General features: G+C 44.3%; 1 protein-coding gene across 2 annotated transcripts; it reads left to right on the forward strand.

Annotated features, from left to right (window-relative positions):
* The first annotated feature begins 343 nt into the window (after nt 1-343).
* On the forward strand, nt 344-12,680 carry LOC132432176 (zinc finger protein with KRAB and SCAN domains 7-like). 2 transcript variants are annotated; one of them, XM_060022215.1, is made up of 4 exons: nt 344-413; nt 7,619-7,710; nt 8,020-8,146; nt 10,484-12,680. In XM_060022215.1, the coding sequence occupies exons 2-4, from the start codon at nt 7,696-7,698 to the stop codon at nt 11,932-11,934; spliced, it is 1,593 nt and encodes a 530-aa protein (XP_059878198.1). In that variant the 5' UTR covers nt 344-413; nt 7,619-7,695; the 3' UTR covers nt 11,935-12,680. The 2 variants fall into 2 exon arrangements, with proteins under 2 accessions (XP_059878198.1, XP_069397246.1); XM_069541145.1 differs by lacking the exon at nt 344-413 and having other exon boundaries at nt 7,632-7,710; nt 10,481-12,680.

Here is a 12,680-nt window from a genome sequence, read left to right on the forward strand (position 1 = left end):
ACCCAGTTGGGGTCCACCCAAGCAGCTGGGGATAAGAAACAGCTTTGATATCATTCTTCTCTGGGGGGAGGGAGCCCTCGAGGGAAGCCCTGCACACACATGGGGAGGGGTGTAGGAAAACAGGACAAGACTTATAGAGATCTGGGGCATGAACAGAAGGCAGGCGTCCAGCGGGTTAGATTAGGTGGGGAGTGTGGGGGACAAGCCTACGGGCTGGGCTCAGCGGCCGCCCAGAAAGGCACTAGGCCCCGGGAGAAGCCGAGACGTTGGCCCTCCCTGCTTCCTAGAGGGGCCTAGAGGCCCGGAGCGGCATGCGCGTGCGCGATACGGGCCAGCGGAGATCCCGGAAAGGGGGCAGGCGTGCGGCGGGTCGTGCAGTCCGGGGACGGAGAATCTCGCAACTGCGGGCGTCGGTGAGCGGGGCAACAGGGGGCGTCTGGGGCTGCTGTGCGGGCGCGGGGTTCCCGGGGGGCGGCGGGTGAGGCTTGGCCTGGAGGCTGCGCCCGGGCGGGGATCTGGCCTGGGAGCCCGCCCCGCCCCGGTGAGGGCGTATCTGCCTGCGTTTCGCTGCCCCGGGCGCGAATTTGGAGTAATGGTTTCTGTGTTTTATCACTTCTCCAATTATTCAAACAAAGCGTATTCATTACAGGTAATTAGATGACGCGGGTGAGCGTAAGAAAAGTAAAAGTAACTGCAGTCCGTTAATGTTTTTGTCTGGAGGCTTCCTGACCTTTTAAAATTTGTGCATGATTATGCAAACTCTTATACGTATATGTAAATTTTAAACTACGAAACAGGATCCTACTATTGCTTAAAAATTTTCTAGTATTGTAATAAAACAGTATTGTGATAATATATGTATAACATTTACCATATGATACATAAAAATTTGCCATGTTAACCATTTAAAGTGTATTATTCAGTAGCATTAAGTACATTCATACTGTTGCTTCTTGAAAATTATATCTTCAACTTACGGAATGCATTTGTTCCTTTATTGGTTAAAATTGATGCCAGCATTATGACACCACTGAGATATATATTTGCAAGTATAATTAAAATAAAACATTTTGTTTGCAGTTTATTTCGTATAATACACACTACATGAATCTGTAAATGCTGAGCAAGTGACGTTTGTGCAGAAAAATAGCAAATTCTTTATTAGGGTGATTGTTTCTGTTTTCAAAATAAAAGAGTAGTGTCTCTAAAATGCAGTTTTTAAACACAAGTAACAGCACTAACCTAAAACCACTCTACTGTCGTCTGACATATAGGCTTAAGAAATAAGAAAATGGTCTCCTTCCTAAGTTAAGAGTGGTGGCAAGGAAAAGAACACCATCCTCTTTCAAACTGTTTGCGGGTCTGTCACCAACCAGGGTTCTTGGCCTCCTTAATCAATAGAAATTGAGAAGGCCAGACAAGAAATTCAGGCAAGGCAGCAGGAGGGAGAGAAAACAAGTAACAGGTTCCCTTGCTTGCTCCCTGAAGGGGGGGGGGGTTCTTACTTGGGGTGAGGGTAGGGGTAGGTCTGGGGTCCCAAATGAGGGATGGCTTCAGTGGTCTACCCACCCTTGGTGGTGCTGTGTGTAGGGTACATGGGCTATACTCTGCTTTTGCTCCCAGCTCCTTAGAAGTGGCAGTTGGGTTTTTTATCTTTTTGTATCTTGTTGTTCATAATTTGCCCCAGCTTTAGTCCCTTATAGTTTCTTTGTGTTTTGTTGGTGGAGATGTTTGTCCAGGTGCAGGCAGTGCCGCGAAGGGTCCCAGGTCCCAGCCTGTCTCACTTCCAAACTGAAAACGCCTTAATGTTAGGTCGCTTATTTTGCAAGGAAGTAATTTTCTTAGGGATTTCAGGGAGTTTCCATTTGTTATACTCATGTATATATGTGTGCATTTTCAGGGACTGACAGATGAGGCTGCTCTTGCATGTTGTTCTCAATGCTGAAGAAAGGCAGACAAATTTTGGTTTAAAAATAAGCCAAAAAGATAGGATTGTTTTGAAGATAAACCTCTATATGTACTTATAAGGAAGGGAAACTGACAAAAACATGAAAAATAGTAGCTATGCCAAGGTTGTTTTCTGTGGCTCTGGTATCCAGGAAGTATTAGTGCCTGAGCATTCTATGCTGTCATTCTCCAGAGAAAAAATACAGAAAATGTAGTAAAATATAAGTCATTTTACTTTGCAATCTTCAATATTTTTAATATCAGAAACTGTCTGAAAGAGGTCCCTTAGGTGAGTCGTCATGTGCTCTAGACTGAATTTTTGAGCTTATACTTTTCCGTCCCTGATTTTAGGCCTCTTATCCTCCTTCCTTGTTTTATTATACTACATAAGACCTGTTGCTGTCTTTATTTCATTGTCTGTCTTCTCATAAGCTACTCAAGGCCGTGCTTTTTGTCTGCTTTATTCACTGCAGAGACCTTAGTGCCTAGGACATAGTAGGTGCTCAGTAAATATTTGTTAAATTAATGAAAGAGAATACAAATTGGAGATGATAAGCATTGACAGTATTCAGTGCCCTTATTGCCAAGTTAATCCATAATATCTAGACATTAATATTTCTAGATAGAAATAAACACAGTAACAACTCAGACTTCTTCAGTTTAAAAACCTTTTTATTTTGGGACTTCCCTGGTGGCCCAGTGATTAAGACTCAGTGCTCCAGTGCGGGGGGCATGGGTTCAATCCCTGGACAGGGAACTGAGATCCCGCATGTTGCATGGTGTGGCCAAAAAAAAAACCCAACTTTTTATTTTGACACCCTCACAGAGGGTGTCCGAACTTTACAGATTTCCCTTATATCTTTACCTGTTTTACCTAAAGGTAGTATCTTGCATAACCATAGTATAGTCATCAAACTTAAGAAATTTACAGGGGTCCAATACTGTTAATTAAACTGCTGATTTATTTAGGGTTCATCACTGTCTCACTAATGTTCTTTTTCTGTTCCAGGATCCAATCTAGAATCCCTCATTCCATTTAATTGTCATGTCTTCTTGTTCTCCTTCAGTCCGTGACAGTTCCTCAGTTTTACTTGTTTTTCACGATCTTGACACTTTTGAAGTATTTTATATTTGTAATTTTAGAATGACCCTCTCGATTTGGTTGTCAGATGTTCCCCTGCTTAGATTGAGGATGATGTCGATATGTCTTCTTACTAGTGATACTACTTTTGATCCAGTATTTCTGCCAAGTTTCATCACTGTAAAGTTGCTGTCTTTCCTTTGTAATTAGTAATTATTATGAGGAAGACATTTTGAGACTTTGCGTAGAAATATCCTTTCTCCTCAACTTTCAGCCACTAATTAGCATTTCTTGGCGGATCTTGTCTGTACCAGTTATTATTGTGATGTTCTTCTAGGTGATGTTCTATTATTGTGATGTTCTTCTAGCCTTTCATTTCTATTTTTTTCTTCTACATTTATTAACTGGAATTCTTTGTGAGGAATAGTTGTGCCTTTTCTCCCTTTCATTTATTTACTTAATTATATCAGTTACATCAGTGTGTGATGTTCAGTGTTTATTTTGGGGGTTTATTGCCTGTATTGTTATTTATTTTGTGGCTTAAGTTATTCTGATTTTGGCCATTGGGAGCTCTTTCAAGTTGTCTTCTGTTTCCCCTTACATGCTTCCATCCTGTTGTGTGTCTTTCTCTGATTTTCAGGCACCACAAGTTACTCATCTTGTATTTTTACCTCCTCCAGCCCTGGAATCAACCATTTCTGCAAGGATTCCTGGTTTCATTCATTGTAGAGTGGTCCTTAGAAACCAAATTTTGGGCACTAGGTTGAGCTCATTTTTTAATTGGTAAGTTGGTATAAATATTATTTTAACATTTTAAATGTGTACTAGAAGCAATCTTTCTTTTAAAAATTTTTTTTAATTGAAGTATAATTGATTTACAGTGTTGCAGCAATCTCTGCTGTACAGCAGAGTGACTCAGTTAAACACATATAGACTTCTCTTTTAAAATATTCTTTTCCATTATGGTTCATCACAGGATATTGAATATATTTCCCTCTGCTCTACAGTGGGACCTTGTTGTTTATCCATCCTATATATAATCGTTTACATCTGCTAATCCCAAACTCCCAGTCCTTCCCTCCCCCAGCCCCCTCCCCCTTGGCAACCACAAGCCTGTTCTCTATGTCTCTGAGTCTGTTTCTGTTTGTAGATAGGTTCATGTGTGCCATATATTAGATTCCACCTATAAGTGATATCATATGGTGTTTGTCTTTCTCTTTCTGACTTACTTGACTTAGTATGATAATCTCTAGTTGCATCCATGTTGCTGCAAATGGCATTATTTCGTAGAAGCAATCTTCCTTTAGGGGCAATTGCCTTAGAAACTTATTGGCTTACTATCAGTGTATAAAGTAAACCTTATGTACACTCTCACTGGGCAGGAAAAACATGAGAACAAGAGGCTACTTAATGAGGATTTTAAAAGGAAATCAAAATTACATTGCATATAAGATGATAAAGCAAAATGACAGAACGAAGAAAATGTCCCTGAAAAATGCCCACACGATTCCTTGGGATTTCCCCTGTTCTTTATGCGGGCCTCTCACTGTTGTGGCCTCTCCCGTTGTGCAGCACAGGCTCCGGATGCGCAGACCCAGTGGCCATGGCTCACGGGCCCAGCCGGTCCGTGGCATGTGGGATCCTCCCGGACCGAGGCACGAACCTGTGTCCCCTGCATCGGCAGGTGGACTCTCAACCACTGAGCCACCAGGGAAGCCCTTCCCCTGTTCTTTTGAAAGCCATTTTCATTTGGGAATGAAACTGGGCGGAGGGATGAAGCTTTGGGGGAGAAGAGGCCTGCTCCATCTCAGGTTGCTCCCCAGGCCTGGGGGCTCCCATTTGTGGTATAATCTTAACAAGTTGATGAATGAAGCTTTTCTTCTGTCCTCAGAAGCTAGTTGAGACCTGGAAGGAACCCTGAGACATTAGGATACCTAAATTTAATTGGGCAGTTTCAGCTCATTGGCCCCATCTCTTTACTATGCTGTGGGGCTTTCATTCAGACTTCGAAAGGCCCAGGAGGTCATTAACTTTTTTTTTTTTTAAAGGAATGATTTTCTTTTCTTTTTTTTTTTTAATTTTTTTTAGCTGTGTTGGGTCTTAGTTGTGACATGTGGGATCTTTGTCTCAGCATGTAGGAATTGTGGTGCACGGGCTTCTCTCTGGTTGTGGCGCTCGGGCTGCATGGCGCGTGGGCTCTCTAGTTGTGACATGTGGGCTTAGTTGCCCCGCGGCATGTGAGATCTTAGTTCCTTGACCAGGGATTGAACCATCGTCCCCTGCATTGGAAGGCGGATTCTTTAACACTGGACCACCGGGGAAGTCCCAGGAAGTCACTAACTTTTATCCATGTTCATGGTTGCAGGGGCTGGGCTCAGAGGGCTGGAATCTTTTGCCATATTCACAGACAGTTGCCCTCATTTTTCTGTTGGTCCGTCTTCTCATCACCTCTTTACAAATACTTCACTGACTTCTTCGGACATTTCTGCAGCAGCTGCTTCAGAACAGGTCAGCTTGGAGGCTTATGTTTGGTGCTGATTTCCCTGTGGGTCTCAATTTCCTGAGATAGGTCAGTGCCATTTACATTTCCCGCTGGGTGCGTTTCTTCAAAATATTTCTTTCTGGTCTCCAGCTCATTCTGTTGCGTCTCACTCCCGGATTTCTCTGCACCTGAGTGTCTTTCTCTTCCCCAGTCTTTCTGCAGGTTTGGCTGGGAAAGTCTCTTGCCTCTTTCTCTGACTCTCAGCTCCCTCCTGAGCAGCTCCCGTTGGTGCTGCTGCGGCTCAGCAAGGCTGGAGCCTGCCTCTGCCGCTCCGGAGGCACCTTTCCTCTTCAGCTTCCCCTTGTTGTGTCTTCAAGTCTCTTTTCATAGGCCTTCAGTTATGTACCTTATCACTTCTCAGTTTTTCTTTGCTTTTGTTTTCTCTGTGTATTTATTTTCCTTACTCCATCCCCTTCTTTCGCAGCAAAGCTTCATTTCTCTGCCAGAACTTCAGCAGCTTCGTCAGCGCGTATGATCCCAAAGTAGTTCTTCAATTGATTCTCCATCCCGTTGTAGCAGCACTGAAGTTTCTTTTATCCGAGTGATGACAGGCTTTCTGGTGTGAGCCTTCTTCCCATCTCAGTTTACGGTTGTCTCTATTTTGTCAGTCCTAGCAGTGCTCACTGAGTCCAGGAGACATTGCCTAGGTATTGGTTTGTAGCAAATATAGGAGATGATGGCCTCTGTTTTAATCGTGGATGAAGGTAGTGATTTTTTTAAAAATTTGCTTAACCATGGTGGGAGACAGAGGGTTCCATGCCCTCAGGGAAAGCTAGCCATCATCTGTGATTTGGTACACAGAGCCGTGGGGCCAGTTTGCAACAGGTGCCAAGGCCTGCTGTCCATATAAGTTTCATATATAGTCTGAGGTACGGGTCTAACTTCATTCTTTTGTATGAGTACATCCAGTTGTCCCAGCACCATTTGTTGAAAAGTCTCTTTCGCCTTTAAGTGGTCTTGGGACTTCCGTCAAAAATATGTTGACCGTAGATGTATCGGTTTACTTCTGGACTCTTAATCTATTTCACTGATATATGTCTATCCTTATGCCAGTATCACACTGTCTTGATGAGTGCTGCTTTGTCAAATGTTTTGAAATTGTGAAGTGTGAATCCTTCAACTTTTTTTTTTTTCTTTTTTTTTTGGCTGTGCCATGCAGCTTGTGGGATCTTATTTCCCTGACCAGGGATTGAACCCAGGCCATGGCAGTGAAAGTGCCAAGTTCTAACCACTGGACCGCCAGGGAATTCCCTCAGCTTATTTTTATTCTTCAAGTTTCTTTTGCCTTGTACTGGAACTCTTGAATTTTCAGTGAATTTTATTATCAGCTTGTCAATTTCTGCAAAGGAACCAACTGGGTTTCTGAAAGGGATTGTGTTGAATCTGAATATCAATTTGGGGAATATCTGTTAGATGTGGGTTTAGATAAAAGAGTGTAAATTAAAGGTTTTGACTGATGTCTGGAATCATTAACAAAACGTGGGAAGATAGGAAATGAAGATAGTAAGGAGATGCGTTTTTGACACTGAGTTTATGCTACTGTGGAACACCAGGTGAAATGTTCAGTAGGCAATTAGAGCTTGTATTAGATGTGGAGGAGAGAACAAGGAACTGTGAGAGCAGCATTAGAGAATGAGATTTCTGAGAGACGGAAAGGAGAACCTCTGAGACCTGAACGCCTGCCGTGTCCGTGATGAGAGGGCAGGTGAAGGAAAAGAAGCCAGGGAATGAGGGGCAGAGAGGTGAGGGGGAGGCCAGGCAGGCTGCTGCTGGGGAAGCCACGGGAGAGAAGGTGGTCAGAAGTGTAGCTTCCTTCCGAGAGTGGGAGAGAGAGGGCTGGAAGGAACCGCCAGTTCGGTTTGAACAGGGACCTTCTTGCCTTCAGGAAAAGTTCACAGCTCACAAAGGATAATGCCTTTATGGAACAGGGATGAGGGTCCGTGTGTGTGGAGCTACCTGGGTTCTCCTGAATCCACTTGCTGGGATCCAGACCTCATTGGAGCCAAGAACAGGGCTGGTCCCACTCAGAGCTTTCTTTCCTCCCTCAGCTCAGCATGCTTCCCCGGTGCCTGCCCTTCCCCAAGTGGGGAACGTAGGAGACCAAGCAGCGGCAACTGTGCTCCGGATGGTCAGACCCCAGGTGAGCTTCCTGAGTTCCAAGTCTGTGGCCCAGGAATAGTTAGAGCTCATCTCCGGGCCTCTGGCCCATTCTGAGTCTGCTCCTGTGGCTTCCCCGCCTAACTGCTTCCCCTGGAGCTGCTTCCGTCCACTGAGTTCATTGACTGTATCTTGCCCTGGACTTCTCCTTTTATTAATGTGTCCTTTCAGCTTCCCACCCTCCCCCCACCCCTTTTGCCACCAGGGCCCCGACCCTGTGCTCTCAGTGCCCCTAATGACTCTGCCCCTCAGACTGGGAATGTCCCTGAGCAGTAGAAACGTGTCATTCCAGGAGGCTGCAGTGTTCGAGTTCCTGTCTGTGGACTATACTCAGCAAAAGTGGAAAGGTCTGGCACTCAGCCAGAGAGCCCTGTACTGGAACATCATGCTGGAAAATTGCTGCAGCCTGGCCTCACTGGGTAATGACTCTGTTCCCCGGTACTTAGAGTCTGTCTTCTTTACACTTTCTTTGGTATATTCATTTTCTTTTTTAACTTTTTATTATGAAAATATAAAAAGACAAAGAGAGAGAATAGTATAATGAACCCCTCTCCATCATCACCCACTTTAATAGTTATTAACATTCTCCTTATTATTAACTCAGCTGGGCCAGTTTATTAGAGTTTGTAGTTGGAAGGAGTAGAGTGCCATTCAGTTATTGTAAGTGATGAGCTAAGTTACTTACAGTAAGACTAAAGGAATGGAAGCCCTGAACAGACTGACCAGCTAGACCAGACTTCGGGAAACGAAGCCTTGTGGGGACCTGGGAACCTGGGAACCTCAGCAGTGGAAGTGAAAGGATTTTTACACCAGTGTCGTAAGACAGCTCTGCCCTGCGTATCCATTTGCTCCTCCCACTAATACCCATTCTCTTTATTTATTCTGAATCTTTTTTCCCCTTCCGAGCTCCTTCTTAATTAGACTTTGTTTCCTCCTATATTCTGCTTGCTGTGGCTTCTGATGGTTGCCTACTCTCCATGCATCATTTCAGCTTGAGCTCTTGTAATTTCCTTAGTTTTTCCATCCTTCCGTTTAGAATTTATGTAAAAAGGGACTCCAAGGATGGTTCAGCCATTAAATATCATCTTTGTTTGAGCAGTACGTTGGCCCAGGCCACGCAGAGGCTGATGACTAATCTACAGATAAGCTACACTGGGGTCTAGTGCTTGGCCCTGTTCCAATCACCTGTTGTCCATCATGGGATGAGCTGGGTTGCTTGGCACAAAGCATGGTTGCCTCAGCTTCCCCTTCAGAAAGACAGGGGCAGGGCTGCTTCCTGGAAGGGGCTGTTGTCAGGGCACGTTCTGGGGTTGACCGGTCTAGGGCAGTAGCCTACTCTGGAGAGGGTGAGCTTAGAATCAATGAACCAAATATCTTTTTTTTTGTTGTTGTTGTTGTTTTTTTTTGTTTTTTGTTTTTTTGGCGGTACGCGGGCCTCACTACTGTGGCCTCCCCCGTTGCGGAGCACAGGCTCCGGACGTGCAGGCTCAGCGGCCATGGCTCACCGGCCCAGCCGCTCCGCGGCATGTGGGATCTTCCCAGACCGGGGCACGAACACGTGTCCCCTGCATCGGCAGGCGGACTCTCAACCACTGCGCCACCAGGGAAGCCCTGAACCAAATATCTTTAACTTTCCGTATGCTAAGGTGGTATGATGGCTTGCGGCCTTGGTTAAGATGTGATTGAAAGGAACCAATATTTCTGTGTTTAGGTATGACCGTGATTGCTCTGCCTTCTCCCAACTTTTGTATTCAAAAAATCTAGAATTCAAAAGCAGATACTCAGCTGGTCAGTCTCATTATGACTCCAGATTATCAAGATACAAAACATGTATTTTGATTTACGTTTCAAATTATAAAAATTAATTTTTATAGGAGTGTCTACTGACACCTACCAGTCCAGTGCTCCAGGGACTAGGGGGTACCCAATTTTACAGCTTTGCTTTCCCCTTCAATACTTTTCCCCAGTATTTCTCTACCCATGACTTCTTCAAATCTTGTCACTGTCCTGTTATACCAGAATCACTTCTTTATGTACACTTTTTCCTAATCACATCCTCATAATATAAATTTGCTTTCTACTCTCAGGTTTGCCCACATTGTTTCTCATATTTGTTTTGAGGTATTTGCCACCACTCTCTCTCCCCAACATCTTTGCTGAGAAGTGTGGAACCATACAATGTCATGGTTGGAAAGGACCTTAGGGTTCCTCATTTTACTAAGGAGACATCACATCTAAGTGACTTCTGGAAGATCACACCGTGCTTTACAGTCTGGTCTCTTGCCTTTCAACTGGCCTATTCACCTGGCTGTGCTGGCTCAGCATCCCTCTGTCCTGAGGGCTGTTCTTCCGCCCTCCTCCACTGACCAGCTTCCCTTCTTTGTTTTTCTGTCCATGAAGAAAAATTTGAGCCATTTCCCATTTTCTCTCCTGTTATTTATTTATTTTTGCGGTACACGGGCCTCTCACTGTTGTGGCCTCTCCCGTTGCGGAGCACAGGCTCCGGACACGCAGGCTCAGTGGCCATGGCTCACGGGCCCAGCCGCTCCGCAGCATGTGGGATCTTCCCAGACCGGGGCATGAACCCGCATCCCCTGCATCGGCCACCAGGGAAGCCCTCTCCTGTTCTTAATGTGTCTCCTCATTCCTTACGTGTAATGTGAAGTTTTTTCAAGTACATAGACTCCTGATGATTCTCTTTCTTCAGTAGGACAAGAAATGAGTGAAAGTTGTTTTCTTCTTTCTTTTGGCAGCAGGTGAGAACAGGATGGAGAGTTCAGAGTTGCCTCCAAAGCAGGAACTTTCTAAAGTTTTGAAGTCATCTGATAGAACCTCAGTAGTACTCTGTGGAATGATTCCAGGAGAACCAGAAGCTGGAGATGCCTGTGAAGAGGCTCTAGAGAAGCTAGAACTTCAACCCTCAGGTGAAGAAGGGACCAGACTGGAAAGGGATTTCTTGGAAATAACAGAGGAAGATAAAAATAAATCCACAAAAGATGGGTGTGATGAATATAAGGAACTTGGGGGACATCCAGACCTGTCCTCCAGTCCTGCAGAACATCAAGGAGTTCTGAAGGGGCAGAAATTCTATCGATGTGATGAATGTGGCAAAGCTTTTAATTGGAGTTCTCACCTCATTGGGCATCAGAGAATCCACACTGGGGAGAAACCCTATGAGTGCAATGAGTGTGGCAAGACCTTCAGGCAGACCTCTCAGCTTATAGTCCATCTCAGAATCCACACAGGGGAAAAGCCCTATGAATGCAGTGACTGTGGTAAGACCTATCGCCACAGCTCCCATCTCATTCAACACCAGAGACTCCATACTGGGGAGAAACCGTATAAATGTATTGAATGTGGAAAAGCTTTCAATGAGAGTTCCAAACTCTTTGACCATCAGAGAACCCATACTGGGGAGAAACCATATGGATGCAATGAATGTGGAGCAGTCTTTAGTCGGAGTAAAAGCCTTGTCCGCCATCAGGTACTTCACACTGGTGAGAAACCTTACAAGTGTAATGAGTGTGGGAAAGCTTTCTGTTCTAACAGAAATCTTATTGACCATCAGAGAATCCACACTGGGGAGAAGCCTTATGAATGTAATGAATGTGGCAAGGCGTTCAGTCGAAGTAAATGTCTTATTCGACATCAGAGCCTCCACACTGGGGAAAAACCATTCAAATGCAGTGAGTGTAGGAAAGCCTTTAATCAGATCTCTCAACTTGCTGACCATGAGCGAATTCATACTGGAGAAAAACCCTTTGAATGTAATGAGTGTGGTAAGGCATTCAGTCTGAGTAAATGTCTCATTCGACATCAGAGACTTCACACGGGTGAAAAGCCCTATAAATGCAATGAGTGTGGAAAATCCTTCAATCAAAACTCATACCTCATTATTCATCAGAGAATTCACACTGGTGAGAAACCTTATGAATGTAATGAATGTGGGAAGGTCTTCAGTCATAATTCTAGCCTTATGGTACATCAGAGAACCCATACTGGGGAGAAACCATATAAGTGCAAAGATTGTGAGAAAGCTTTTCGTGACAGCTCACAACTCACTGTGCACCAAAGAGTTCACACTGGAGAGAAACCCTATGAATGTATTGAATGTGGGAAAGCCTTCAGTCAGCGTTCTACTTTCAATCACCACCAGCGAACTCACACTGGAGAAAAGCAGTCAGGTCTGGCTTGGTCTGTTTTTTAAGACGTGATTCTCTAAGACAGCAAGGAACTCTGAGTTAAGGTTTCTATAGAAGAAGTATGCTCACCCTGGTCTCCTCTTGGAACCACTAATCAAAGTGGATCATTCCCTAAATGCTCTCTGGTGGTCAGGAAGGTGAGAGAGTGGGAGTAACAGTACCATCCTTCCCCACTAAGGACTACACATTTCATGTGCTTGTAGGTTTCCTTTTTCTTCACCTTTTTTTTTTGGCCACGCCATGCGGCTTGTGGGGGAGCTTTCCCGACCAGGGATCAAACCTGCGCCCTCAGCAGTGAAAGCAAGGAGTCCTAACCAGTGGACCACCAGGGAATTCCCTTCTTTCACTTTTAAAAAAAATTAAAATCTATCTTGTTTCTTAATTATTTGTCCCACAATTATATTCTTAAGGAAAGAGATATTTCCTTATTCTATTCCGCCTCCTCCATTTTACCATTTATATAAAGTCATTCTCCAAGACTCTGAGTCATACTTTCTACCTCTTGAATGTGGCCCTTTTAAAACTACTTTAATCTAGACTCTCATCACTTGTGTTCTCTACCTAGAAAAGCTTTTCTTCCTGTTGGCCAATCTGTGTCCCTTGAACCTTTAAGATCTAGGTCATCTCTGAAGGACTTTCTTCTTAAAATGCTCCTTTTTTCCTCCTAACCTGTTGATTGACCTCAGTGTTTTGAATTAACCTGTGCTGTAATTTGCAATTGTTATATAATTGCCTTGTCAATTCTCAACCT

Source organism: Delphinus delphis, chromosome 10 (assembly GCF_949987515.2).
Source record: "Delphinus delphis chromosome 10, mDelDel1.2, whole genome shotgun sequence".
NCBI classification, from domain to species: Eukaryota; Metazoa; Chordata; class Mammalia; order Artiodactyla; family Delphinidae; genus Delphinus; species Delphinus delphis.